Source organism: Atractosteus spatula, chromosome 5, assembly GCF_055471065.1.
Source record: "Atractosteus spatula isolate fAtrSpa1 chromosome 5, fAtrSpa1.hap1, whole genome shotgun sequence".
In the NCBI taxonomy this organism is placed as follows: Eukaryota; Metazoa; Chordata; class Actinopteri; order Semionotiformes; family Lepisosteidae; genus Atractosteus; species Atractosteus spatula.
This window is the reverse complement of record NC_142710.1, coordinates 35,920,643-35,947,536: the sequence shown is the minus strand read 5'-3', so window position 1 is coordinate 35,947,536 and position 26,894 is coordinate 35,920,643. Positions and strand designations below refer to the sequence as shown.

Here is a 26,894-nt window from a genome sequence, read left to right as displayed (position 1 = left end):
CCCATTTTGTTTGTACTTTGGTTGAAGTTGTCTTTCTGATTCTGAAGTCTTTTTAATAAATATTTAATCTTACACAGATTTTTCATCAAAAAGCAGAAAGGAGGATTTGGTGAATGCACTGTAATGCCTGTAGGCATTTTTAGTGAGCAGATAAATGAGCGTCTCATTCTAACGAAAGGCTCTGTTCTGCTGCTCTGTCAGAAACCAAGGGCAGCCTTGAACAATAAACTTGGGGACACTGTAGCTAAAATCCCTGGCTCTTTTTTTGCTTCAAAAGATGAGGAAGGCTGGATCAAACATTTATCTTCATTCTAAAAAAAAACATTTAAAAACTCTCTTATACCATTATTTTTATGAAGTACTGAAAATTTTGAAAGTATTTAAAATTCTGGCAAACATTGTGAACATTTACCTTGATATAAATTCCTCCTTCCTTGATTTCTTTAACCTCTCCAGCTCAGAAACCAGTCTTTCAGTTTTGAAACTCCGTAGAGATTTCTATATCATAATTGCTGACCCCAGAGTTCATTTTTTTCTTCGTCATTACTGTCCTTTATGTTCCCACCACATCTTGAGCCCCAAATAAAGTCAGAACAAAGTCAGAACAATACAAATAGGGAGACAGAGGCACAGTCTGCAATTATGAATTAAAAGGGGGAAAGGAGAACAAGCATGTTCAACTGCAATAAGTTTTTTTTGCACCAAGAATTGCTTTAGGTAATTCTTTGTACATTTTTTTATTAGTAGAATATTTCTAAGGTAGTGATAACTTTGTCAGTTCCTTGGAATGCCCAGGGAACTTTTGATTTCCAGTCCATTTGAACTCTTAGCAACTAAACTGAATCAATTATTTCATTGTGTATGTAAATACTCCAGTTCTTTACAGAGGAATTTGGGTTATCTTTAAAACATGCTGAATTTGTGTCTCTTTATGAGTAGCAATGAGTGGCACTGCTCTAATTAAAGTATGGTTTTAACAATGCAGTTGTTCAAAGGTATTAAAAATGATCTGTTTTATTAATTAAATAAAACACCTTAAATGCTATAGCAGTAATCCTTTAAGCTGAGAGCACAACTTCTCTATTAAGAAGTACATTTGATTAAGAAAAAAAATCAAAAGCTTATTATCCTAATTTAAAGGCTTAGATACTATACATTTTGCGGGTTTTATTGGAATGAAGCTTTTAATAAAAATTATTTTTTTGTCTTTTGTTTAAATCGAAGGCACTGCTATACAAAGAAGTTGCCTTCTCAGACTAAAAGATTAGAAAAACCAGTAAATATGTCTAGATTGCATATGGTTGCAACCATTAAAAGATGTGCATTGCCACTGTGCACAGCTACCAAAGCTCATTGTTAAAAAAGTAAAGTGGATTATAAAGCACAATAGTTACTTTAAAATACATTGCATCATATTGATCTGGTTCTCACTTTCTAGAAGTGTCGAAGAAATTCTTTTTTTTTCAACACAAATACATGAGGTATACATAGAAGTACAGCACTGCACAAAAGTATTAGATTTGAATTGTCTGATTCGTTTCTCTCAGTTTTTCTTTCTGTATGGCGAAACATAATTTTATGATAATCCTCTTCTGAAACCATTTTGTTCTAAGATGACAGTTAATCCTACCTGATCTATATGATGAAATACAAAAATAATCCTCTAAACTTTACTAATGTGTAGAGGATCAAATGATTTTAATGATGGGAACACTTGCCAATGATATAATTATATACTGTATGTTTGGTCAATGTGAAAGATTATGTACTACTATGCATCATATTGTCTGCTCATACTGTATATGATTTACCTTGAGCTGTTGTGATCAAGCGTTTGAAATTTCCATTCTTTATGACTTAAAGTTGGCTAAAACAAGATTGATTTCTTCCAAAAAAAAGTAGAAATTGTGATGGTAATTGAAAACTAGTAGAGACTTGGAATTCATTGTTGATGCTTTGAAAATACATATATTTTAACTTCTCATTGCATTTAAGAGAAGGGTTTCTCTTAAAGTAGTGTAGAGTAGGTATGCACACTGTAGATAATCAAATATCTTATATGAGTAATTGATCTGCCACTGCAGAGTTAGAGGTCAGAGTTTTTGTTTTTCATTTAGTACTGATGACCAGCATCTACCTTTTAATTAATGGTATTTTAAGTGTTCCTGCACTTAACGGAGAAACTATCTGTGGTAGAGTAAATCAAAAGACAGACACTCCAGTTTTCTGAATACTACTACAACATGTATTAAGGTAAAGGGAGCTGTCTTCACCTTGAAATAACATTCTTTTGATATTTTTTTTCACCGGTAGGTCAAAAACGGGTTTAGACAAGGAGCCTGGCCTAATTCACCTGGAAACCATTGTTTCAGAGGGACGTAAGTAATTTCATTCAGACATTGCAGCTCCAATGCTTTCTGTTTTGCTCATGTTTATGTCTATAGAGCAAAAACTAGAGAGACAGAGATAGTGTGACAAAGAGAATCCTAATTAAGTTGTGTTTTTGTAGTTTTAGACAGTTGACTATGTATTTAAATGTAGATCTCAGACTGAATAAATTTACCTTGAAAATTATCTTGAAGGGATTATTTTGAAATTTTTTTATGTGCCTCACTTATTATAGGGCAGCCAAGAACATTGGTCATGGTGCAGACAGCACTTTGCTTTCAGTCTGACTGCCTTATTCTCTTTTTCTAAGAACAATGGTCAAAGAACATTTTGCGTAGACTGCGGGCAGGGAGGCTGATTTGTCAAGCTTTCTGATCACTACTTGGTCAGGATGGAGTACAAGTCAGACTAATTATCATCATTTAGCTGTGATGGAAAGTAATCCACCTTTTATCAGCTGATTGATTGGGATTCATCAACTGGTGATATACTATTTGACCTCCTGCTTTGCTGTTGGAGTAGCTTTAGTCAACTGGGATTTGCTTGGCTTGCTGAGCAACAATTGACCCTTTTCACGGTACCTGCGATCTTTCAATGATGTCAGCACTGTTGAACACAATTCATCAAATTCCTCCGACAGATGTACTGTACGTGTTGGAGAAGTGTGTTCATAGTTTCTCATTTTCACTGTATTACAGGACGTTCAGAAGTAAACTGAGATGATAATTAATTTCCAAATTTAAAATAATAATATTAATCCTTTTAAAATTTGTTGTGTGCTGATTAGTGTTGTTGCCTCACAGTTCTACGTCGCTGGGTTAAATTTCTGGGGTACCTACAGGGTTTGCAAGTTGCACTGTGTTAATTGTTGCATGAAAAGTATTCCTATGTGCTTGTGCTTATTCACAACCCTGCAAAAGACTAGCATGCTTGGTAAAGCCTTGGCTTACGCCTTAGGATAGATTCCAGGTTTCTTTACCTCTTACCAGGAATAAGCAGTAGATTGGCAGAATAACAGTCATTTGCTCGTTATGTTATAATCCACCATATCAACTGCCCTAATTTAATATAAGAACTGCTCTGTACTCTGAAACTCTGCAGTTGGCCAATTGTCTTTGTATTAAACTATACTGTCACTGGAATGATAATTACATTGTATTTTGTTAGGTATAATAAAAAAGTTTCTCGCTTTACCATGCTGCTTGATCTAATTTTTAAATCCTTGGTGTAACATCTTTAGCAGTTATGTATCTGATGTTATATTGCAGAAACAGATTCACTACCAGCATTTAGACGCCTGAATGTGAGGTTGTTTGTTTCATAAGGGCATTGGTATTGATCAACTGGTTTTCAAAAAACTGTTAGCTTATGCTAAAGAAAGGACTTTTTTTACTTCCTGCCCTGGAATTTTAGAAGAAAAAAAGCCATTGTTTTTTATGATCTTCTGCTGTTTTGTCACTTCATTAATGCAATTAATGTAAGTCTCTGATTGAATGTCAGTGAAAGCTGTTCTCCTTTGGCTTAAGATGATGATTCATTTGATATCTGTTTCAGAAGCCCAGTATGTCACCTGCAAACTTCAAAACTGCACAGAGGCCAACAAAGGCAAACCGTTTCCAGGATACATTGACCCCAATTCCCTGGTGGTTCAGGATGAGTATGTGTTTGTTCAGGTATGTAATTGCCAAGTATGAGGTGAGAGAGACAGTAAGCTGTGGACTAGAAAAGCTTAAATTTCAATGTCAGAGAACTGCCTAGGCTGTGTTCGTCAGTGCTTTACCCTATACTCCCCTGCAGCGCCACTTAAGGTCAATCCAATTGAGCAGAGCTGTCATGCTGGCAGCTGCCTTTGTTGCAATAATTTACAAATTAAATCCAGCAGTAGGCAATGCCACAGCAAGGGAGGCCAGTCTTATCAAAAAGGCATGAGCATTAAAAATATATCATTTAATTTAGAAGCCAAACCAGCACGAGTACGGAACATGTAATACAGTATAAGTAGGGCTTCTGGGTTTTGGCAGTTATTTTCCAGCTACTGTAGATACTTCTCTTTAAATCACAATGTTTTTAAGTCATCACTGCTACTTAATTAAGAGAAAATAGTCAATGCTCTCTTTTTAATAATGCTTTTTATGAATTATTTACATTTTAATATTGCATTGTAAGCATTTGCTATTTTGAGACAGCTAAACAGCTACTGTAATACATTGAGGTCTATTTTCTGCTAAAATAATATTTTTCAGCAGATCTCTAGTTCAATAAGTGTTTAAAAATTCCAAAGTGTAGCAATAAAATAGCTTCTGGCTAAGTAAGGTAGAATAACCTTGCATAGACTTGGTGATAAGTGATTATAACCTTTCAGTAAGTATGAAGTTGATTGAAGACATGTAAACTTAATGGGATCACATGATACAAATTGAAAACTAAAAGCCATGAATCTGAAATGCATCATTAAAAAACACCTTCCTACTTCTGTGTAGTGTGTGTCTTTAAAAACGATATCTCATAGCCTGTAGATGTGTATTTATTCACTTAGGGCTCTAACAATATGAAGCAGAAAATGAATCCAAAATGACAACAATAATGAGGCACTCTTTGCTGTTTTAAAAGTATTAAAGTAGGAGGCAGAGGTATGAAAGAAAGGCTGTGGTTAATCTTCTAAAGTAATTATTTAATAAATATTTTATAATTGTTTTTAGATTCTCAAATTAAAATGTAGGAATTACATTGTCACGTCAGAACATTAGTGTTGGAGCATCAATTATTACACGTTAACAACTGGTGAAGTCACTATTTAATTTCATAAATAGTAAAAATGGTCTTGAGATTATTGTGTTACTAGTTTGAATTTAGTGATAGCAATATAACATTGTCCTGAGTTATGAGGCTTTTGCAAAATGTGGTGTTGTTATGGCACTAAAAAGTGAAGTGGTAATATATTCTGATTCCCTTTAAAATAATTGTACTATCTTTGGATACATTCAGTTCTGTATAAAATTAGGAGTTGTCTTCCATCTTTACACCTTGGAGTGTATCTGGAAAATAATCTGTATAAGCTGCCAAAATAATACCAGAAAGACTGTTGTAACTGTAATACAGTAAAAAGTAACAAAGGATTAGAGGATGCATTGCATATAAATCATATCACGTCATGTTTTGTAGCTTAAAGCCAGTTTGTAGTTTGTTTTCCCTATTTCACTTTTGATAATTAAAATGTCCCCTATTGTATCCATAATAGTATTCATTGTATTTTCATTATTGTATTTAATTATGGGCCAAGGGGTTCTGGTGTTTATGGGATGTTTGAAGATATAATATTGATTCATGTGTGAATCAATGAAGGAGAACAAATGCCTGCTGAATGTGTGAATAGGAAAATGTAGAATGTCTTGACTTTGACAGCTGATTGATAGCACCTATTCCATAATTTACTAGGAATACAGTATCTCTCCTTCTTTCATTGTAAGAGATAAAATGTACAAAGGTACAAAAGCTAAGAAAGCAAGAAAAACATTTTTTCTCAATCTGTATATTGCACAGGTATAACTGTGATCTTTATGATATATCATTGCCCTTTTCAGTTTCAATAATTTGATTATTATTTTATTTAACTGATTTTCAGTATCCAAACCCTTACCATTTTAAAATAATCTTTTTATCATGAATCCCTTCTGAAGAATGTCTTTTGAACCATCTATCCAGTTTCAGAAACCCCATGCGATACAATTTTCTATTAAAAGACATGACAAATTGGAACCTTGAAGAAAATATTTTAAAGTTAATTGCATTTGTATTTTAATTATTAATTGTATTGTAAATTAGTAAGCTTACTGCCACTTCTGAAAAAAATTCTGAAAATGAAAATTACATTTGGTTAATGGGTGGTGTGTTACAGTTATGTGAACCAGATTTATTATATTATTTTTCTCTAGATCTAAATACATACAGTACCTGTACTTATGATATGCCTGATTATAGTTTCATCTTCCAACTGAATCACTGTGATTCATAGTTTGCAAAGAAAAAAGTTTAATTCACTTCCATTCTGTGCAGTCAATTATATTTTCTCACTGTAATTAATCATATATTTTGATTTAAAATCCAATATGCTGATCCAGTATCAGTATTTGGAGCTTTAAGCACTAAATAGATTCTTAGAATACATATGGTTCTGAAGGCTTTGGTGGACTTAAAGGTGATTTTGATAAAGGTGCAATAAAATGAAAATTGAATTCCAGGTGTCAACAGGAGGCCAGTCAGTTTACTACGTATCTTATAAAAGAGAAACATTTACACAAATGAAGCTACCAAAATACACTTTGCCAAAGGTAAGAATTTTTAACTGGTAATCACAAATTCTCCTACTAAAAACATCTTCAGTTAATGAATGGTAACCATATATTGTACACTACAGTATGTTTGGTTCAGTCTAAGATATTATGATGTTTATATGAACAGATGGATAGAAAAAGAAAAAAATATATTGTATATGTTTCAGTTACTGTATATATTTTTAATTCCATAGAGATTTTTTTTTTAGTTTTGAGCAGTACAAAGTTTTCTACAGATTGCAAAAGGGTTCAGTACAATGAGTACCCAAGTTCTGCATTCATAGATCTATTTTATACAGTAAGTACTGTACTTATGAGTAATGCATGTCTAATCTTAGAGCTTCATGTTATTGATATCCTTTCATGCAAATGTCAAGACAGCTGTCATTAGCAAAAGGGTAGCCTGAAAACTACAGGATTTTCGAGTTCAAAATTTCATCCCCTTTAACCTTCTGTGGTGAGGAATCTGTACTCAAAGTGTCTCTTTTTAATGCCACTTCCATAGAGGACTTCCAGTATCAAAATATATAGCAATCTGATTCTTCCTCCCTGGGTTTTATCAGCATGGTTCCTAAATAGATTGCAAGGATTACTAGAGAAATAAGTTCCAGGTGACTTGAGCCCAGTCTGAGGTAGATAGCAATTTGCAAAGCACCTGCGTGTGCTCTTTGGTGCTTGCTGGGCTGACATGAAAAAAATCAGAGGTAATGAGAATATTATGTCTATCTTGAAATAGATTATCCAGTTTCATGGAACTGGTGCAAATTAGACTGGGTGTTGAAGGGTAGCATGACTGATCTCAGCAAGTTTTTATGCTCAAAGGGGGGGAGAGTACTATTGTAGACATCTTAGTTTTAACGGCATCTGAGCTTAAAATTCAAAAGCATTTTGAATAATATCTTTTTTTTGTGATTATTGAAATCCACAATTAAATAGATATTATACTCACCAACAGAATTTTTTGGATGGGATGAATTTACTTGGTAGTCTTCTGAAAACCGTATTGAAATTAAACGACAGACAAAGAATAGCAGTATTTTCCCCACAAAATACAGTAACATCGCTATTCCTTTTTTTATGTTTCCAAACATATAACAGTATCAGTGCATGGACCGCCAGCAGCTTCTCCCTAATGTAAATAACTTGAATGCTGTTGTTTTCCAGGATATGCATGTTATCAGCACGGATGAGTACCGTGTGGTAGCTGCTGTGCAAGAATGGAATCAGAATGATACCTACAACTTGTATGTCTCAGAGGCTCGAGGGGTTTACTTCACTCTGGCCTTGGAGAATGTCATGAGCAGCATGGGCCCTGAAGGGAACATTATGATTGATCTCTATGAGGTATGTAGCACTGAAAGCCAGCTAATCTTGCTGATTGTATCTACACACATCCGTGTGCCCTGAACTGAAGCTTTGTATCAAGCTTCCCTTGTGGTTAACGTTAACAAATGACTGTGCTGCATCATGCTAGATAATACTACAGATCACTGAATGACATAACTACAGTTGTGGTTTCTTCAAGTCAAAGGATCCTTAAATATTTTTCCATTGCTAAAGATCAAGATCTACTGTACATCTATTACTGCAGACTTTGGGATGAAATGTCAATCATTTCAGAAGAATCCATAAACTGTTAAACTTTAATGCCGCTCATGAGCTACTGTATAGTGCATTATTAGTCACTGCTTTCTTCATTTCATTTGCCTGTCAGATTTCATGGTGCTTTTCAGTGGTAGCCAGTGATTAAAGTTTTGGTACTGTAGGTATGCAGTTTGCAAAATTATGAATATTAATATTTATTGAAATCGTAATGATAATAACAATAACCCATGTATTATTATTGTTTTTTATTTTTTATGGATAATTGTATGATTATAATATGATTATAACTGTGGCTATTCTTATTAATTAAAGGTGATTTTTCTGGATTCTTTCATCAATAAAATAAAATACAATCTTTGTATTTCATCACACTTAGTAGCAAATGAATGTTGTCAGTTGTGAAGTAAATGTGTCTTATTCAGTCTATCAGCACTTATAATAGTTGGCTCTATAACTTGATCAGAAATAAACCACTATCAATCTGAGCAGTGATGTTAGACGTTTCTTCTAATTCTAATTGTGTGGCTAATCCCACATGTATTTCAGAACTTTATGGGTTGTGCTAACACAGAATTGTTTCAAATCTTTCTAGCCTTATTTTTCTCAAGCCATATTTTCTTTTCACATTTGAGTAATTACCCTATTAGAGGGCTCATGAGGTTCTGAATGTTCAACCTCCAACTTTTTGCAAATGTTAACGGAATAAAAAATAATGCGGTAGGTTTTAGGATAGTGTTTTGCTGTATAGCATTCAACTCGATTACGAATAAACATAGAAAGTAAAAATACAACATGCAGGAAGATAATTTTAATAGCAAATAGAAAACTGTGACACATGCATATTGTATGTGGTAAGGCAAGGGGCAAAGATGAATGGGCTCTTCACTTTCATAGAAAAGGCATTAAATGAAAGTTAATTTATTCAATTCTTCTTCACTACAGTAGATATACTGTATGCCATAGTCCTCTATGAATATGAAAACATTAATTCAACTTCAAAATTCAAAATTCTTTCTGTCTCAGTGTCCAGGGAATATGAGGCCTATCAGCCCTAGTGGTGTCTCCCATATTAATATTTAGACATGCAGGAGAAAGAGTATGTCCATACTGTACTACCACTGCCACACTGTCAACGTTGATGGCTTTACAGATTAATCTTATCGACTTCGGGTTACTACAGACCTCTTGCTTAACTTGACATAGTGCAAAACATATAATAAATGTGCCCATAACAGTTGCTGTTTTTTGTGTGTTTGAGACATTTTTATGTATGTTTTTTTTTCTCCCATCCTTCTCATTATTTTGGGTCTTTTATCTTCCGTAATGAGCAGCCATCTGTGATACTTTCATAAGTTCACTGGGAATCCAAAGAGGTCTTGATTTATATTGAACACTCTTGATCATTGAAAGGTGAGGAGGAGTCTATTGACAAAGTCAAATCAGGATAGCAGACATAATAGCTCATCTGCAATATGCTTTGTGCAAATGTCATCATATAAAATACGCTTTTAGTGAAGGGGAGATTAAAAAATATCTACTGTATGTAATTGTGATAGATACATGGAGGGAAAGATTCATTTATGCTTTTAAGAATCAGATCAATTTTATATAAGAAGTACAGTACATTATATTAATTTATATTTATGGTTTTTCGTTAGGGCTCTAGTTTTAAAATGTATGTCTTCATAAATGGTGTTCTGTAAAATGATACTTTTTAGATAAAATCTTAATCGCCATGGATACCTTTGTGCAATTCTTCTGATATTGGTTGTCTAGGTTTTTCTTAACAAGGAAAAATTATCCACTACAAGTTGCACAGAATTTATTGTGTTACATTCAGGACAGATTAATGTTAGTCTGATAAAACTGACGTTAAAAGATACTTAAAAATGAAATACTTGACTTTTTGACATTAGTGAAGATATATTAACTATAATCAAGTCATCAGTTTTGAAGTTTGAAGTATGAGACAAGAAAATACTATTCAAAATACAGATACTGTATGTATGATTTCTACAATTATTTTTATACCAATGGTAGAAATGCATATCAGCGCTTCAGTACTTAGTCTGTATACATTCATTTTAGGTAATTTGATTTTTGTATTTAATTTCCCAAGTTTAACTCCCCATTGTAGAACTTTTGCTGTCACTTCAGTCTTTATGGTATTAAATGTTTATTAATCCATTAGTGCTTCCCTGCACTAATCAGAACCTGTGCCACTAATTAAATTTTTTGGGACTGGCAAAAACCTAAAAAGGCAGAGCACAGACATTAACTAACCATACTTCAGTATTTTCTTAACTGGTCTATTATTGGTCATTTCTGTTCTGCATATATGTACCATTTACTTAAAAAAACAATAACATCAGGGAGCAATATGTACAGTACAGTATCTAGAAACTCGGCACAATGATATGAAACACACAGAAGCAATGTCTAGTATTCGTATTGAGTATCCCCAGATTTAAATCCAATAGAGATGGTTTGGCACTCCCTCAAAGACTGCATTCAAGAGACAGCACAACCAACCACAAAGCAAAAACTTTTATTTTAAAAGCGTTTATTATCAGCTACTACTACCAACAAAAGTATGCTGTGTAAATATATTTATGTTTATAAATTAGTATGGACATTTTATAAAATAACATATGGAAACTTTGATTATTTTTATTTTCCAATGCCAAAATGTCCTTTTGTTACCCAGGGCCTTATTAATACTCCATCTTAGGTGGATTTAAAGAAGTATTAAAATACATTTTAATGAAGCTACTGTTTTACTTGCATCTTAATCATCTATTGACCATCTATTGATCTATTGATCTTTTTTGGGCAGTGAAGCACTAAAGTCAACATGCTAAAGCACACCATGGTATACCACAGTGTGCTTACCAGTGATACATGATTTGATGTGCATTCTGATCAGCATCTGTACTTTGTGAATGGATGTTAGAATTGAATCAAGAAAGCATGAACAGAATGAAGACTATCTATTCATCCAGTCATCCATTTCCTAACCGCTTCATTCAATTTAGGGTGGAGGAGAAACTGGAGCCTATCCCGGCAATGGGCACAAGGTGGGATACATTTTGGATGGGTCAACAATCCATCACAAGGCACACACAGACACAAGCACACACATTCACACACCCATTCGAGGGCCAATTTTCCCAGAAGCGAATTGACTTAACAGTATGTCTTTGGACTGTGGAAGGAAACTGGATCACCTGGCAAAAACCCACCGTGAACACAGAGAGAACATACAGTACACGCTCCACAAAGATAACATCCCAGGTCCAGAATTGAACCCAGGACCCCAGTGCTAAACAATACTAAACCACTCGAAATGAAGACTATTGAAGACATAAACTAATGAACGACTATTAAACAATACTATACAGTTAAACAAACAAAAACTAGATAAGAGTTCAAAACCAGTTTTAAGGGATTTACATGGGCATGGTCTTGCCTCAAAACATACATGAAAAAACATAAAATAAAAATGAAATTCATGTACGTCTTATGTAAAATTGTTCTGATTCTTAAAAGCATAAATGAATCTCTACACAATCAAAAATTGCATTATTAAGGTAATCACTGATTATTTTTAATTAGAATAAGAATCAAAACACTTATAATTAAAACACTTCACACAGAATTAAAATAGAATATATCATATTCTGAGATAAAGAGATTTTATTTTCTTATTGTACCATACTTGTACTTTGGAACCATTGACAAAGTGCCAAGCCTTGAAGTTGAGCAAAAAGTCTTTTTTATTCTTACAAAGAAAGCTTATAAAAAGGCTTATTAAAACTTTACTTTTGCCTTTTAAATACTGTGGTTGGATGAGTTCCTATAATTAGCTTTTATTGTTTCTGGAATGTTCACTTAAACTGTACTTAATATTTGGTTTCTTTCTCTTCAGCCCTAGTACTCTTGTAATTTTGGGTCTTTTAAAACAATTCAATCTCTCCCATAGAAGAAAATACATCAATACAGATTTCAAATTTCCTTAAAAGACAGGATTGTCTGCACTAGTTCAGGTGGGTAGCTGCGTCAGCATGCGTAGGCTGCAAAGGAACAAGTAATAGGTTTATTCCATGCTGAAAAAAAGAAGAAAGAGAACACAACGTTTCGGCCGTGGAGCCTTCTTCAGGTGTGAGAGAGACAGGGCAGTAGGCAAAGGTAAAGTAGCGGGAGAACAAAGGTTGGGAGGGAGGAGGAGTGAGGGGAGGGAGCAGGGGACAGAAAGAGAGGCCAATCAAGAGGTGTGAAGTCAGAATGGGTGCAGAGAGGTGTGAAATGAAACTTCCAATGAATGGAGAAAATTTAAAAGAATGGTAGTCTGTCGTTAAGAGAAGGAAGATCCTAGCTGCAGAATAATTTTGGTTTCGGTGGTCTTTCTGATGTATGAGTTCAGAAAACCGTCTTTGAGAACACAGACGGAGAGATTAGAGTGGTCGTGGCCGTCAGAGGTAAAATGAGAAACAATGGGCTTGGAGAGATCTTTAATCTTCACAACCCTGACGTGTTCTCTGAAGCCGTCTCCGAGTCTCCTTCCTGTTTCTCTAATGTAGATGGCTGGGCATTTACTGCAAGAGATACAGTAAATAAGGTTGCTGGAGGTACAAGATGCCATCTGGGTGATCCGGAATTGTCCTGAGGGGCCTTGAATGAGTGTGGTGGTGGATGTGTACTTGCAGGTGATACAGCGAGCTCTGTTGCAAGGGAAAGTGCCTGGTGTGGATGGTTGTTGAGGGCAGTCAAGGGAGCACTAAGATAACAAAGCTGATTTTTTGTCACACACTAAGTCTAAAACCTTAGTTACATTCAAAGCACATCGTGTAAGTCTTAGGTGCTCAGTTTTAATTTTTACATAAGATAATGGCCTTACCCAAGAAATGTGAATTGTTCACATTTAAAAAGACATTAATGTTTTGTGGTTGAATCACATAGCTTATTCAACAAATTCCATTTGTCTTGATCCAAATGAGATAGAGGATTTATCAATCTAATTAAATGGATAAACCACATGTTGTGATATAAATTCGTACTATATATTTTAGTTACTGATGTGATGTTATTTGGAGGAAAATCTGTCACAATCCTTCTACAAACATTAGTTTCTTGTTTTATTCAAAAGCCCATAAGAATTTCCAAATATCACATTCATAAAATTTATTTTGATTAAATTGCTGATTACACAACATGCTGTTTTAAATTACAAGTTTCATTTTAAGCTCTTATATTATCCTTTTGCCTGTAAGTTTTTGTCTTTAATTAGAGGACACAAAAACAGAACATTTCTTTTGACATTGCATAGCTATAAGAATTGTTGTAATAATATATTTTCATCCTTAATATTACTGAAACTCCATTGAATTTGTTGGATTCTATGGATTGATAATAATTCTAAATTTGCTTTTAGACGGAGTTTTAATTGCAGGGTTTTTCTTTAGATTCATTTTTTTTTATCTCTCTACAAAAGTATTCTCCTGAAATCAATCGAAAAACCAGAACTATTCTTTTCCCTTGAAGTAATCCATGAACTCATGGATAACTTCCTATCTGACTTTTACTTTTTGTAGACATGGAGAAATGTGAATGGAATTTGTAACTGTTACTTTAATGAGTACTGTGCATTTCACTAATGAAGTTTCATTAACTTTCAAAGCATTATCAGTTAAACCCATAAATATCTATGCTTATACAGTTGGAGAAAATAGAGGTTAATTTCACACTGAAATGTAGATAGAAATACAAAACATAATTATTTGGCTATGGAGCCTGCTTCAATGTGTGAAATTAGTAATTGGTTTAAATGTTTTTAAAAAAGCTTCTGTTTATTCAGGAAACTTACAGTGCACTGGTCAAATATTAGAGAGGATAACACTCTGGAATGTTCCTTGAGATTGCACCCTGTTGCTGGCACATTTAATATTAAGCAGCTTTGTGAAGTTGGTTTATTGGCATGCTTTGTGAGCATAGATCATACATATGTAATCACTGGGGACACTGTGGTTATTCACAGCAAGTTTGCGATGCCCCTGGCTCAGTTTTAATTTCCATGGTGCACATTGTTTAACTTCAATATTCGATAAAAATATGGCCTTTTCTGGTAGATGATTTCTACCAAGGAGATGAAAGACAACTCCAGGAGAACTGTGAAATACATACAGTATATGCAGAAGTTACAGTTTCTTTCCAGACCACACGTTCTGACTAAATTGTGGCCTAATCTGTGCCACCCAACAAAGAGATCGTTATATTATGGCTGTGGTATAAAATGGTCTCAGAATATGTACTTATTTAAGCGTCTTTGAGCTCTGTAGTCATATATCGTGATACACAGCAAGTTAATTTCCTTTGCACTTGTACTACTGTTGTCTTTAACTTCTAAAACTGTTGTATTGACTTTTCACTGAATCAAAAATCTAAATATTTTGAAGATAGATGCATTGTTCAGCTTCTTCCATTTTTCCTAGGTAGCAGGGATAAAAGGAATGTTCTTGGCAAACAAGAAGCTTGAGAACCAAGTGAAGACCTACATCACGTACAACAAAGGCAGAGACTGGCATTTACTGCAGGCACCTGCCACAGACCTGAGGGGTAACGACATCCAATGTGTTCTGGTGAGTTCTCTTTGTCAGGCTTCTCAATTAAGCCTTGTCAAATGTTGAGTGATGTGGGTGCAGGTGCCATTTACTGTAAGTATCCTTTTGACTGAAATTTCAGAGCTAAAGGTCATGAATTTGATTTAGTCCACCTGTCTATCTGTACATATACTGTAGATGGCAATGCCAATTATAATGATGTGTTTTCTTCTATATTTCTAGTGTTTCAAAACTGTGGCATTACTATGATTGGCAGAAATATGATAGCTGAATCTCTCTGTCTAAAAAGGAGGCACTTGTTTTCCACATGGGTATGGATACACCCATGCTTGGATGTAATAGTGTCCATTCTACCTCTATTTCACTGAACAATGGTTTGTGTAAAAAACAGGAATCAAAACTGAGCTCCCTTTAAGTAGTTATTTTACACTAGTGATTCCCAGATGTTACTTTCAACCTCCAAACACATTGCAGGAATTAATTGTTCTCTCTCAGTAAATCAGAATCTCATATGAGCCTATTAAAAGCAATGTTACTAATCCAATTTCTTTTTTTTATTCTTATTCTATTGGAGCGCAAACAAATACATTTATTACTTTAATTTTAATAGTTTCATATCTACAGAACTATGTTTTAGATCCAAATCCAAACACCACTATCAAAAGCTGCTAATTTGGCAGCTGTTCTTGCATTTCTTTTGTTATTACTGGTTTCTATTTTAATGGAGATTTGCCAGACTGTGTTTCCAAAATGCCCCATCTTGTCCAAGTGGCAGCTTCAGGCTGTCCAACATCTGCACATTTCAGAATTCAAATGTTTCAGGGAAGGAATACTGACAGGTTGGTGGGAGCTGGAGATGTTAACTTTTTCTGGGTTAGCTGCTAATTAGTTATCTCCAATTTTGGAGGTGGCTGATTGATTGACCATGAACACTATTGGCAGCCAAACAGCACAGTAATAAAGCAGGACTAACAGGATGGATCAATACAGCCAGGAATCCAATACGTGAAGGAGAAAAAAGCAAAAGAAACAGAGTGAAAGGTTAAATTTAATTACTGGTGTATTGACTGCTTCATTTTAAAGGGATGCCTGTTTAAAAGAAGAAAATACAGTTCTGAGCATCATCAGCATTAATGTTTTAATGAGCTAGAACACATTGAGCCTTCTGAAGGAAATACTAGCTGTCCCTAAGTTATTTCAGTTTTATTAGATTGCTTTCACTCCTGAAGCATCTGGATTGCTAATGCAGCTGTTAGCAGGATCCATCTGAAACATTGTGTTACAGTGAGCTGCCGAAAGGTATATCAGGACCCTATGCAGTGATCTCAGAGTGTTACAGTAGGTGAGCGATCCAAATTGCTAGGCAAAGACATAGTCGGTAAACAGGCAAAAATCCAAAAGACCAAGGGTTAAGAATAGGAAGTCAGAGAGAACAACAGGTAAGGTAGGCACTCCAGGGGAGAAATCAATACCAAGCGCCGACTGATACTGAATGAGGGCTTATAAGGAGTGGAGACTGGGGTGAGTTTAGTGAAGGACAGCTGAGAATGATTGATTAACATGTGCAGGAGTGCTGTGTGGAATTAGCCCGCACTGGGGACTGGTTAGAGCGTTTTCTGGTAACAGGTTTTTGATTGCTGGTCGTAACACTTTGTTGCTGTTTGAGATAAAGGTGGTCTTTAAAGTACCTTATTTTAGTTGCTTGGCAGATTGGGAAATACATCAAATTCTAATTTTAAATAATTAATCAAACTGCGTTTTAAACTGACATGAAGCAGTGTAGTTATTAACTTACAAAGACAAGCCCTAGCCACTTGGTTGTTGACATGATTGAGACATTTTCTAATAAGAGCTTCTGTCATAATGAGGGACAAATTCCATGTAGAAAATACTGTACTTTGACCACAGGGTGTACCAGATGTTTACAAATTCTCAATTCACTCCCTGGGCAATGCAGTGAATGCAGTACAATTATATAAGGGGTAGCTTAACATTCCAATGCACTGTTTTCTATTCCTGAATTCAACTGCAACCATTTAGTTTTTTAAATGCAAAATGTTTGGCATTTGACGAAAGACATGGATCAAGCTAAGGAGTATTCTGTATGAAAATCCCTGAATAAATTATTGTATAATTATATTATCAATACCTAATGAAGTCTTCATGATCTATAAAAGCTAAACGGGTGATTTAACCAATCTGAATTTCAGCTATTACAGTACATTTGTCCTGAACACTGGCACATTCATTAAGCTATTTCATCCCAATTGCCATTAACATTGATTTTTTCTTTCCTGTTATTGTTTTGGATGCAAATATCTACTTTTGTTTTAGAAATGACAGTTATTTGTTTTGCAGTGTTTTTCAATATTCAGTCTACCAGATACCACAGTAGAAAATGACCTAAAATGGCCATATGTTTCAATTTTATAATATATTATTTTTCTTGAATATTTATGTTCATAACATATCCAAATAAAATGCTCCAGGGATGGCGTACAGTCAGAAAATGCAACATAGTGATGATTAACAAATATGTTTTTTTTTCAAATATTTTTGTTATCTTCAGGTCTTTTTTCTGTCTTCTTTTTTTCTGTTTTTGTTTTGTTCTTTGTTTTTTTAATTTTTTTTAAAGAGATTCTGTTCTTTGATTTTTTTTGCTGTGTTTTTTATTTCTTCTTAAATAATTCTTCTTTCCTGTGATACCTACTTAATGAATTTTATGCAATGGAGCTATCATGGTGAAATAGGGGTTGCAACAGAATGTAGGCAAATTATTCTCAACAACAGCTAGTTGTGTGATTTTCTTTATTTTCTCCACGTGAAGCATTGTACCATGAAAATCTGTACTCGTAGTGGTTTTCTAGTTCATGTACAGTTCTGCATGCCTTCTTTCTGGCCCTGTTTGACATTACAGGACAATTCTCCTTCATCAGTTTCTGATGTTAAATTCAAATAATTTTCTTAGACCAGAGTGGGAACTTTAAAATAATGTGGTCTATTTATGTGAAGCAGAAAGGGGTTTTATTCACTTGAATGGTGAAAATATGTTTTTATATTTGAAAATTGAAGTACAATATTTTGTTTTACTGTTTCAAAAAACCTTTTCCCCATTAAGAACAAGGAGGTATGAAAGTCTTAAGAGCAATACATTTGGTAGAAGCAGAAATATTTTATGGGGTGAAGTAGTGTAGTGCTTTACAATGAAGATGTACTGTATTTATGCATATAGAACAATCAGTCACAAATGTTAACTACTAGAAATCTGCTTCAGCCTTAAACAAAATTATTTGGATGAACTCCCGCAATTGTCTCAGAGCTTACTGTAAATCCTGGTTTATACAAACTGCATTATTACAGTTTTTAATAGGTACTAATCCTATACATAATCCATTCTCAAATGCCTCTAAAACCTTAACAGCTTTCATTTACAAGGCAGCTGTTAAAGCATTAGTTGGATGAGATTTTAGATATATTTAAATGCAATTTATGGAGGGAAAATGACTTAATACCCGTAATAATAAGAGGATGATGAAGAAGAGAATGAAGAAAACCATCTTGATACTTTTGATGCAAAAGGTACTATAAGATTTTCTTTAAAACTTTAATATGTGAATATTAGATATTTTTTAGGTAAGGTAAACTACATGTATATTCATTTTATGTTGTGTGGTACAAGGAGCCATTGTTTAAAAGTTCATTACTTACAATGTTATGCCCCAAAAATAAACAATAACATAGAATTTAAAAAAAAAATAAAAATTATAGCCCGTCTGAAAATACATTTCATCTGCACCCCTTCATGTCTTTAATACAAATATATAGTAAATATCACTAGCCCTTTGTTTTATTAAATGCTTCTTTTGCTTACATGCTTGTGTTCGGTGCCCCCTAGCAACTGTAACATACAATTACAATTGATATGAGATCGAAGGATCTGCTCTTCATTTCTTTATTTTTTTCTGTGTGACTCTGAAGTATAGTTCAGTCAGATGCCTTTTCTTACCTTAAAAAGTTGTTGAGTTAACCCTGTTTTCTCCTTTTTAGTGTCTGAGCTCCCATTCTATGTATGTTTTTGTTATTGTTTTATTCAGCTTTGAAAAAGCATTTGCTTCTGTGGCAAAACAAGCCATTTAAATTAATATGTTCATTTTATAAAATGAACATAATCTACAAAACAAGTTTAGTAGTTTCAAGCAGAAAACCAAGAGGAGCAATAAGGCAGGGAAATAAAAAATCACTTGTCATGTTTAATCACTTCCCTTGCTTAAACTTCAATTCCTACTGAAACTCTTATACCACAGAGTATTCTTCACTATCCTGTTATGATATAGTTTAATGCTTTAATGAGGTGGAACAGATCACAGCTCTGAGGAATGATGCAAAGCCTTAGGCACTAATGGTTTAATGGGCTTCATTTGGCTCAATGCTTGCATTGTTTGGGCTATTATTACACAACAGCAGTAGGGTATTTGCTTTATTGTGTATATGTTTATGTCTCAGAGTGACCCTTAAAGAGTTTTCATTATAAATGTATTCTTTAGTAGTGGTGTTGAAAAGATGGCTAAAAGCAAATCAAATTTGCAAGTATAGTATGTCTGCACTGTAAAAAAATCCATTCTTTCATGGAAGTGAATTAATGGACATTATAAATAAATCATACCTATTGCATGTTTAAAATGAGTCAAATGCGTTTTTCATCATTCCCTTATTATTACTGGTATTAAGTCACACCTGAAGAGGGCTCCACAGCCGAAACATTGTTTTTCTTTTCTTTTCCTTTCACCATGGAATCAAATCTTTATCTGTTCCTGCAGTATGTATAAAATGTACTTTTTCACAATTTAATTAAACTAAAGTAGACATTTGTAATATATTTTTTTTAGATTTTAATACAGTGTCATGAAAAAACTAAAAAATTAACTGCCACTTGAAATGACTGATAAACTAGTAGCAGTGTTAAAGTCTACTTGAGAACATAAGAGAGGCTAAAAAACGAGAGAAGGCCATTTGGCCAGTCTAGCCTGTCTAGTAGTAGTTAATTGATCCACAGATCTCATCCAGCCACATGGCTGGGTAGCTCAAACCATGCTCCATCCATCCATTCTTTAACCTCTTTATCTAATACAGGGTCACAGTGGAGCCAGAGCTTGTCCCAGCAAAGAAATGGGTGCAAGGCAGGATACACCCTAAACTGGACGCCAGTCCATTGCAAAGGAAAACACAGGCCCACTCACAACGGGGCTAATTTTCTCAGAAGCCAATTAACCTACTAGTACGTCTTTGGACTCTGGGAGAAAACTGGAGCACCTGAAAGAAACCCATGCGAACATGGAGAGAACATACAGTACACCCTAGGAACTGAACCAAGGGCCTTGACACTAAAAGGGCGCTCACCCTGCGGTCCGTGTGGGTCTTGAAGTATAGTGACGGGGACACTATAATGTAAACAGGCGCCGTCCTTCCGATGAGACATAAAACCGAGGTCCTGACTCTCTGTGGTCATTAAAAATCCCAGGGCATTTCTCGGAAAGAGAAGGGGTGTAACCCCAGCATCCTGGCTAAATTTCCCATTGGCCCTTACCAATCATGCCTCCTAATAATCCCCATCTATGAATTGGCTACATTACTCTGCTCTCCTCCCCACTGATACCTGGTGTGTGGTGAGCGTTCTGGCGCACTATGGCTGCCGTCGCATCATCCAGGTGGATGCTGCACATTGGTGGTGGTGGAGGGGAGTCCCCATTACTTGTAAAGTGCTTTGAGTGGAGTGTCCAGAAAAGCGCTATATAAGTGTAAGCAATTATTATTATTATTATTATTATTATTATTATTATTATTAAAAGGTAACAATGCTAACCACTGTGCTGCCCCTGTTCCATATTCCCATAACCCAAAACATGTCTAAACTATGGCAATTCAGTGCCTCAGCCAGGAAAATGCTGCAGATACAGCAAGTCTTCCTTTCAAACATTGAGAGATGTTAAACTGATGTCTTCACTACATGGAAAATCGCATGGCACTCATAAGGACAGTGGTGTTAACCTTGGTGTTCTGGCCAAATTCCACTTTATACTTCTACAGTCTCTACACTCATTTCAACCGGTCTAGCAGTTTCTCTTCTTTACCCACTGAGCTGTGTAGTGAGGGTCTTGGCACATACTGTAGTCTGTACTGTATATTATTAAGGTGGATGCTAAACTTCAGTAGTGCCTGAAGTACTTCTTCGGTGTGTTTTAAAATCATGAAGTTGTTATGAATTATGAATTATAAAATTAATTATCAGAATGGATATTAACTCCTGCTGTTTCATAACACTGGAGTGAATCTAAATAGAGTTTCAATTCATCCTTTTGCATAAAGTATAAAGTAAGTCAGCAGTCATGGACAGCCCTCATTAGGGCTCATCAGCGTGATGTCTCTAACTTTTAAAGGCTGCTAACTTTTGACATGTTGTACTGTATATGTGAAAGCAGATTAGGGAGATTCTTTAGATGTTTCTGCCCCACTCAGTGTTGTGAAATGGCATGGGCTTATTAAGATTAATTTCCATAAAAAATATGATATATCTATACAGTGACTTGCAAACAAATCAGACTCTTCCCGTAGCGTCCTATTTTGAGAAATTACAAAATGATGCATGTATGTTTTTAACTTAATATTTTATTCAAAACCTGAAAACTCAAACTGACTTCTAAGGGTTAGATAGGTTAATGTCAGCAAAAACTAAATGCATAAGCATTCAGACCTGTGAATTAAATATGTGGCAGAAGTAGCAATTGCAGTCACATGTACAGTACGTATATTTGAATAAATCTCCCCCAAGTTTGATTTGGCCTGTGCTTCGGATCATTGTCCTGCTGAAAGGTAAATTTTCACCCCAATTTTAAGTCTTTAGCAGACTGAGGCAGGTTTTTTTAGTATTATTTACGTGTGCTTTGCAACATTAATTTTTCCTTCAATCCTACCAAACTTTCCAGTCCCATACAGGAGAAGCATCCCTATGCAAGATGCTGACACTGGCATGCTTCACAATAGGGAAGGTGTTGAATGGGATGTTCAATGTCCTTTGTTGTATATGCATCAAATGTAATGTTTGACATTCAGACCATCTGAGAACCACACCTGTTACCACATTTTTGCAATATCACTCAGGTGCTTTGTAGCAAACTCTATGCAAGATAGGAAATTTACACTCTACCACATGGGCCAGCTTTGTGGAGTGACCTGGATATTGCTGATAGACATTTTTTTTCCATCTTAGCCAATTCAAAGTTGTTGTTGGCCTGTCATTCACTGTTTTTAGCATTGTTCAGCTGTTCAATTTGGACAGCTGGGCCTAATCTAGGAAATGTTGGGGTGATATGATGCACCTTTTATTTCGTAATGATTAAGCAAACTGTGTTCACTGAAATATAAAGATTCCATATACAGGATACTGTATACAGTACATGTATATTTGTAGCCTTCTGAGCATTTTAATTACTTTATCCCTTTATCAGCTTTGCAAAGCTTCCTTGATCTTTGTGGTTGAGCTTTGCTTGAAATTCAGTGCCTAACCAAGGTACCTAACAGAAACTGGTGTTTTTTTTTTATTATGAAATCGTGAGAACTGTTGTTATTCCAAACAAACAGAGGCAACCCAAATTATTTGGTGACTAAATAAATGTAGGTTTGCCATAGCACATGGTTGATTACTTTCTTATTCAGTCATGACTTTTCTATGTTTCTTTCAGATTATCTGTTTACTTGTTTCTTTTGTTTCTATTTTGGATGTGTTGTGCATATTACTTGCTACTTCAAAGTGTTATGACAGCAAGCTTTAAAGCAACAAATTCTGAAAACTGTGCATGGGTCTGAATACTTTTGCAAGGCCCTGCACATTATACAGTACATTATATACAACTACAATATTTTAAATCACTAAGGTATAAGGGCTTTTACTTCACACATATTAGAAGCACTTCAATTAAATTAATTTCTGTTTTTGATGCAGTTTTACATACTGCCAAAAGATCTTAAAAACATATGTTCTATTTGGGAAAAGTCTACATAAAACTAACAATCATTGCTATTTGTAAATGAGTTCCACCTAACATGAACTTCTTTAACCTACATTACTGCATAGAATGATATTTGATATCACCATTTGATAAACAAATTAACAGCACAATTTTGTGCCATAATACCACTTCAATTAGTTAGAAAACCCAGAAGCATTATAAAATCCCTCAACACTCTTCGCAATATGTTCTTGCCATTGGCATTTTGCATGTTATAATGAGGAGTGTGTCAGTAAAGGTTATTCTAATAGAAAGTAATGTTATGGACGCCCAATGGGGGAGTGCATTGGAGATGGAGAATGTAATAGGAATTAATGTAACTCTATGAGCTTATGCTATGAAAGTATTGAGTACTCTAATGAGGACTGAGTGTTTGATAAATGCACAGTAATTATATTCTGACTTTTCTCTTTATCTTTTTTTTTCAGCCTTACTGCTCTTTGCACCTACATCTTCAGGTATCTGATAATCCTTACACTTCTGGCAATATTGCAAGCAAATATTCAGCCCCTGGAATTATAGTTGCCACAGGTAGGCAACTTTGGTTTCATTGTAATTGTTTGTTAATAAATAATAACAGATGGACTGCACATACTGTATTTTTATGTGTTGATCTGTTAAACGGATTTTATGAAGCCACATTTTATCCAGACTATGCTAGATGTAGAATATTATTCATCAGTATCTGTTTTGGTTTTATCGTTATGAATTTTAGATTGCATACAGTAGCTCTTTATAGAGATAATATTTGTTTACTAACTATGAGCAGATCTAGAATAAAGAAATAATTAAAAATAGGTAAAAACCTTTGTACACTGATTTGTGCACTGATTACTGATTTAGTAAACATAAGAATTTGACAAGATTTCTACTGAAAACAGACTTTCTAAAACTGTCTTGTTTTCAGAAATGTTGTCAGCATTAAGAAGTATTAAAATATGTGAAATGCTACTGTAATGTTGAAGTTACAAAGACCATAAAAATAATAAATACACACTCACCTGAGTCCCATGACGTTGTCACATGATTGGTTGATCTCATGCAGGTAAAGGAGGAAGGCACTTGTAATCAATAACAAACATACACAAAGCTAACATGAAACTATCCCGTGTTCTGTTTGTCTTACTGGTAAAATCATTATCTGAAATATATCTGAAATATTATTATCTTGAGTTGTTGATATAACAGATCTCCATTTGCTCTTGGTTAAAATAGTAACAAGAAGCTTTGTTATTGCTTAGACATGAAGGAGGTTAAGAGGTATTGCATTTAAATGTGTCAGTGTCCTGTGTTATCTGCTGGGGGTAGTATGAGTTGCTGGGTGAGAAAGAGCTTGTTTTAGGAAGAAACCTAGTTATTGAATAGAGAGATTTATGGAAAGTTAATGGTTAGTAAAGATGAAGAGCACTTTAGTTTTGACACACTACTGAAATTTGTAATGGTGGCTTCTAACAGCCCATGGTGCCACAGACACATTTTATATTTATTTACTAACATTTAAGTTAGAATGTGGTAAAAAAATAATATTATTGCAAGACATTTGGATTTACAGTTGCAAAAAAATATTTTACAGATTGTTGAGGAGGGATTGTTGTAAGACAGCTGTGTGATTTTTTTCTCTACATCAATTTTAATAAGTTCATGTTTGTAACTGATTTTCCATGTCACATACAGCCATTTGTTGGAATTTTCCATGTATCAAAAAATCAGTCATTATATGGTTGCCACAGTCTATGTGGCTAAAACTGAATTAATCATTTTCCATCCACTTTACTCTAGGCATCAGTTATCTAATCTGATTGCCTTAATGAGCCTTCCGTTTGTTCTCCTGTAGTCAATATATTATTTTTAAGGAATATTCTTTATCGCTGTAGAAAAAGATTATCACTCTGGAAAATTGCTCTTTGGGAAGATGCTAATAGATGCTAATGGTACTGTCCTTGTGCTGCTTTACAACTGAGATTAATAGAAAGCTGCACCAAAAGAGTTTTATTAATTAATGTCATTCCCCTTGTACTTGTAACTAGTGCATCCAGAATAAATGAGCAGTGTCTTCTGGCGGCAATAATACTGTTAAAGCTGACCCCACTGCCTGGTCTGAGCTCATTGTATGATTATCATTAACTGCACATGAAAGTTCTTCAGGTTCTGTTTTATAATGTGTGTTTTGCTCCTCATTGTTTATAGTTGAAAACCACAAAACTTTGTTACAAAAGAAACCTCAATTATCTACGCCAAATGCATGTGTCATATTGCTGTAGTTTAGAGAACACACTTGGGAAATATGAGAAAAATAAAATCATTTTTAAATTGTCTGCTTTCTGCTTCTGTGCTACTTCCATCTTGAGTTTGCCTTCTCTGATTCGTTTTCAACATTTTATTTATTATAAAGGAATGTGCTTGTAATATTAAATATTAAATTCATTATTGCAAAAATAGATACACAATAATATAAATATATTAGAAATGAATGTCAGAACCAGAGAATATTGATAAATAGAAGTGTATGTACTGGCTTAGAATTTTTTTTCAGTTCACTGTTTACTTCAATGTTTACTGTGACCTGCAGAAGGAATGGGTAGTCATCAGAATTTGATTATTTAAATTTCATGTTTAAAGCAATCGTTTGTCCTTTGACAATTAATTTTGCTGAAATTCTAACCCAGACTAGGATAGAGGAGGGAATCAATTCTTTTAATTAGTATATACCTTTAAGCTGAATTGTGTTTACATTTTTACATAGACAAAAACTCCATGAACATGTCTATATAATGTGAATACTTTATCACATTTAAAATAAGAAAGATCACTTATTTATGCAAAAATCATACTCAGTAATGAAGACTTTACATTTATTCTCAGCTTACACAGGGACAATGTACAGTACATAAAAATTTGTACCCAAATAAATGTCACACCTGACACAGAATAAAAAAAAACCTTTTTTTCTGTAAAATCAATTCATGGGCTTTTTTCTAAAAAACTACCATTTAGTTGAGAGGTGCCATCATAGACAACCTCAATAATTAGCTTCAAAACAATGCATTGGCATTGATAACTTTAATATTTGAGGATCAAACAGTGATCTAATGGGGAAAAATTGTGAAACAGCAGGGTTTCTTCTCTTCCTGTTGTGAGAGATACATTAATGGAATTAGTACACGTATTATGTCGTAGAACTGTATAAACTTGAAGTTTAAATGCAATTGAAGTCAAATGCAAAATGTCTAATACTTTTCCTTCTTTGTCTTGAAGGTTCCATAGGTTCTGAGTTGTCAAACAATAATGTCAGCATGTTTATAACATCTGATGCCGGTAACACCTGGAGACAGGTAAATAAAGGTAGAAGTGAAAAGAAAAGCTGTAGAGTGGTGATTTTTCAAAGATTGATGTGTTCAAAAAGGCTGTCTTTATAATTCAGTACTGCACTTACTTCCTGTGGGAGGGACCCCTGTTCAAATAGATGTTGTGTGATTGCAATTTATAGGAATTATTTCCATCATTACAAAATGAGTAGGTTTAGTGCATTTTAAAGATAATTAGTATAGCCCATAGACATTAAGAATTATGTTAGCAAAAGAAGATCTAAATAAATAACAGCAGATGGAATGATGTGTTCTGAGGAAGAATTATGATTGCTGGAAATAATAAAATTAAATAATATTACTTAGGATTGGGCAATATCTTTATGACGCATGACACCTGTTTAGAAAGATAGTACACTCCTGTTCTTTAATCAGATCAGATACTTTTAACCTTTAAAACTGTTACCCCAGATCCGCTGAGTCAAATGATTACTTTAAGAAATGAGTGTATGCCACTGGTTCTCAAAGAAATATGCACTGCAGGTAGAGCAGTCTCAGTTTTAATGGTCTGAGAGCATGTGTCTG

The 26,894-nt window shown here is 34.4% G+C and overlaps 1 protein-coding gene across 1 annotated transcript in view; it reads left to right on the top strand.

The window, feature by feature from the left end:
• The window catches only part of sorcs1 (sortilin-related VPS10 domain containing receptor 1), a 220,009-nt gene that overhangs the window by 171,636 nt on the left and 21,479 nt on the right, over positions 1 to 26,894 (top strand). Inside the window, exons 6-12 of the mRNA XM_088915889.1 lie at positions 2,314 to 2,378; positions 3,943 to 4,061; positions 6,627 to 6,716; positions 7,884 to 8,063; positions 14,813 to 14,959; positions 23,433 to 23,535; positions 26,260 to 26,336. Coding sequence (XP_088772015.1) covers positions 2,314 to 2,378; positions 3,943 to 4,061; positions 6,627 to 6,716; positions 7,884 to 8,063; positions 14,813 to 14,959; positions 23,433 to 23,535; positions 26,260 to 26,336 — 781 coding nt within the window. The remainder of the gene's footprint in view (positions 1 to 2,313; positions 2,379 to 3,942; positions 4,062 to 6,626; positions 6,717 to 7,883; positions 8,064 to 14,812; positions 14,960 to 23,432; positions 23,536 to 26,259; positions 26,337 to 26,894) is intronic.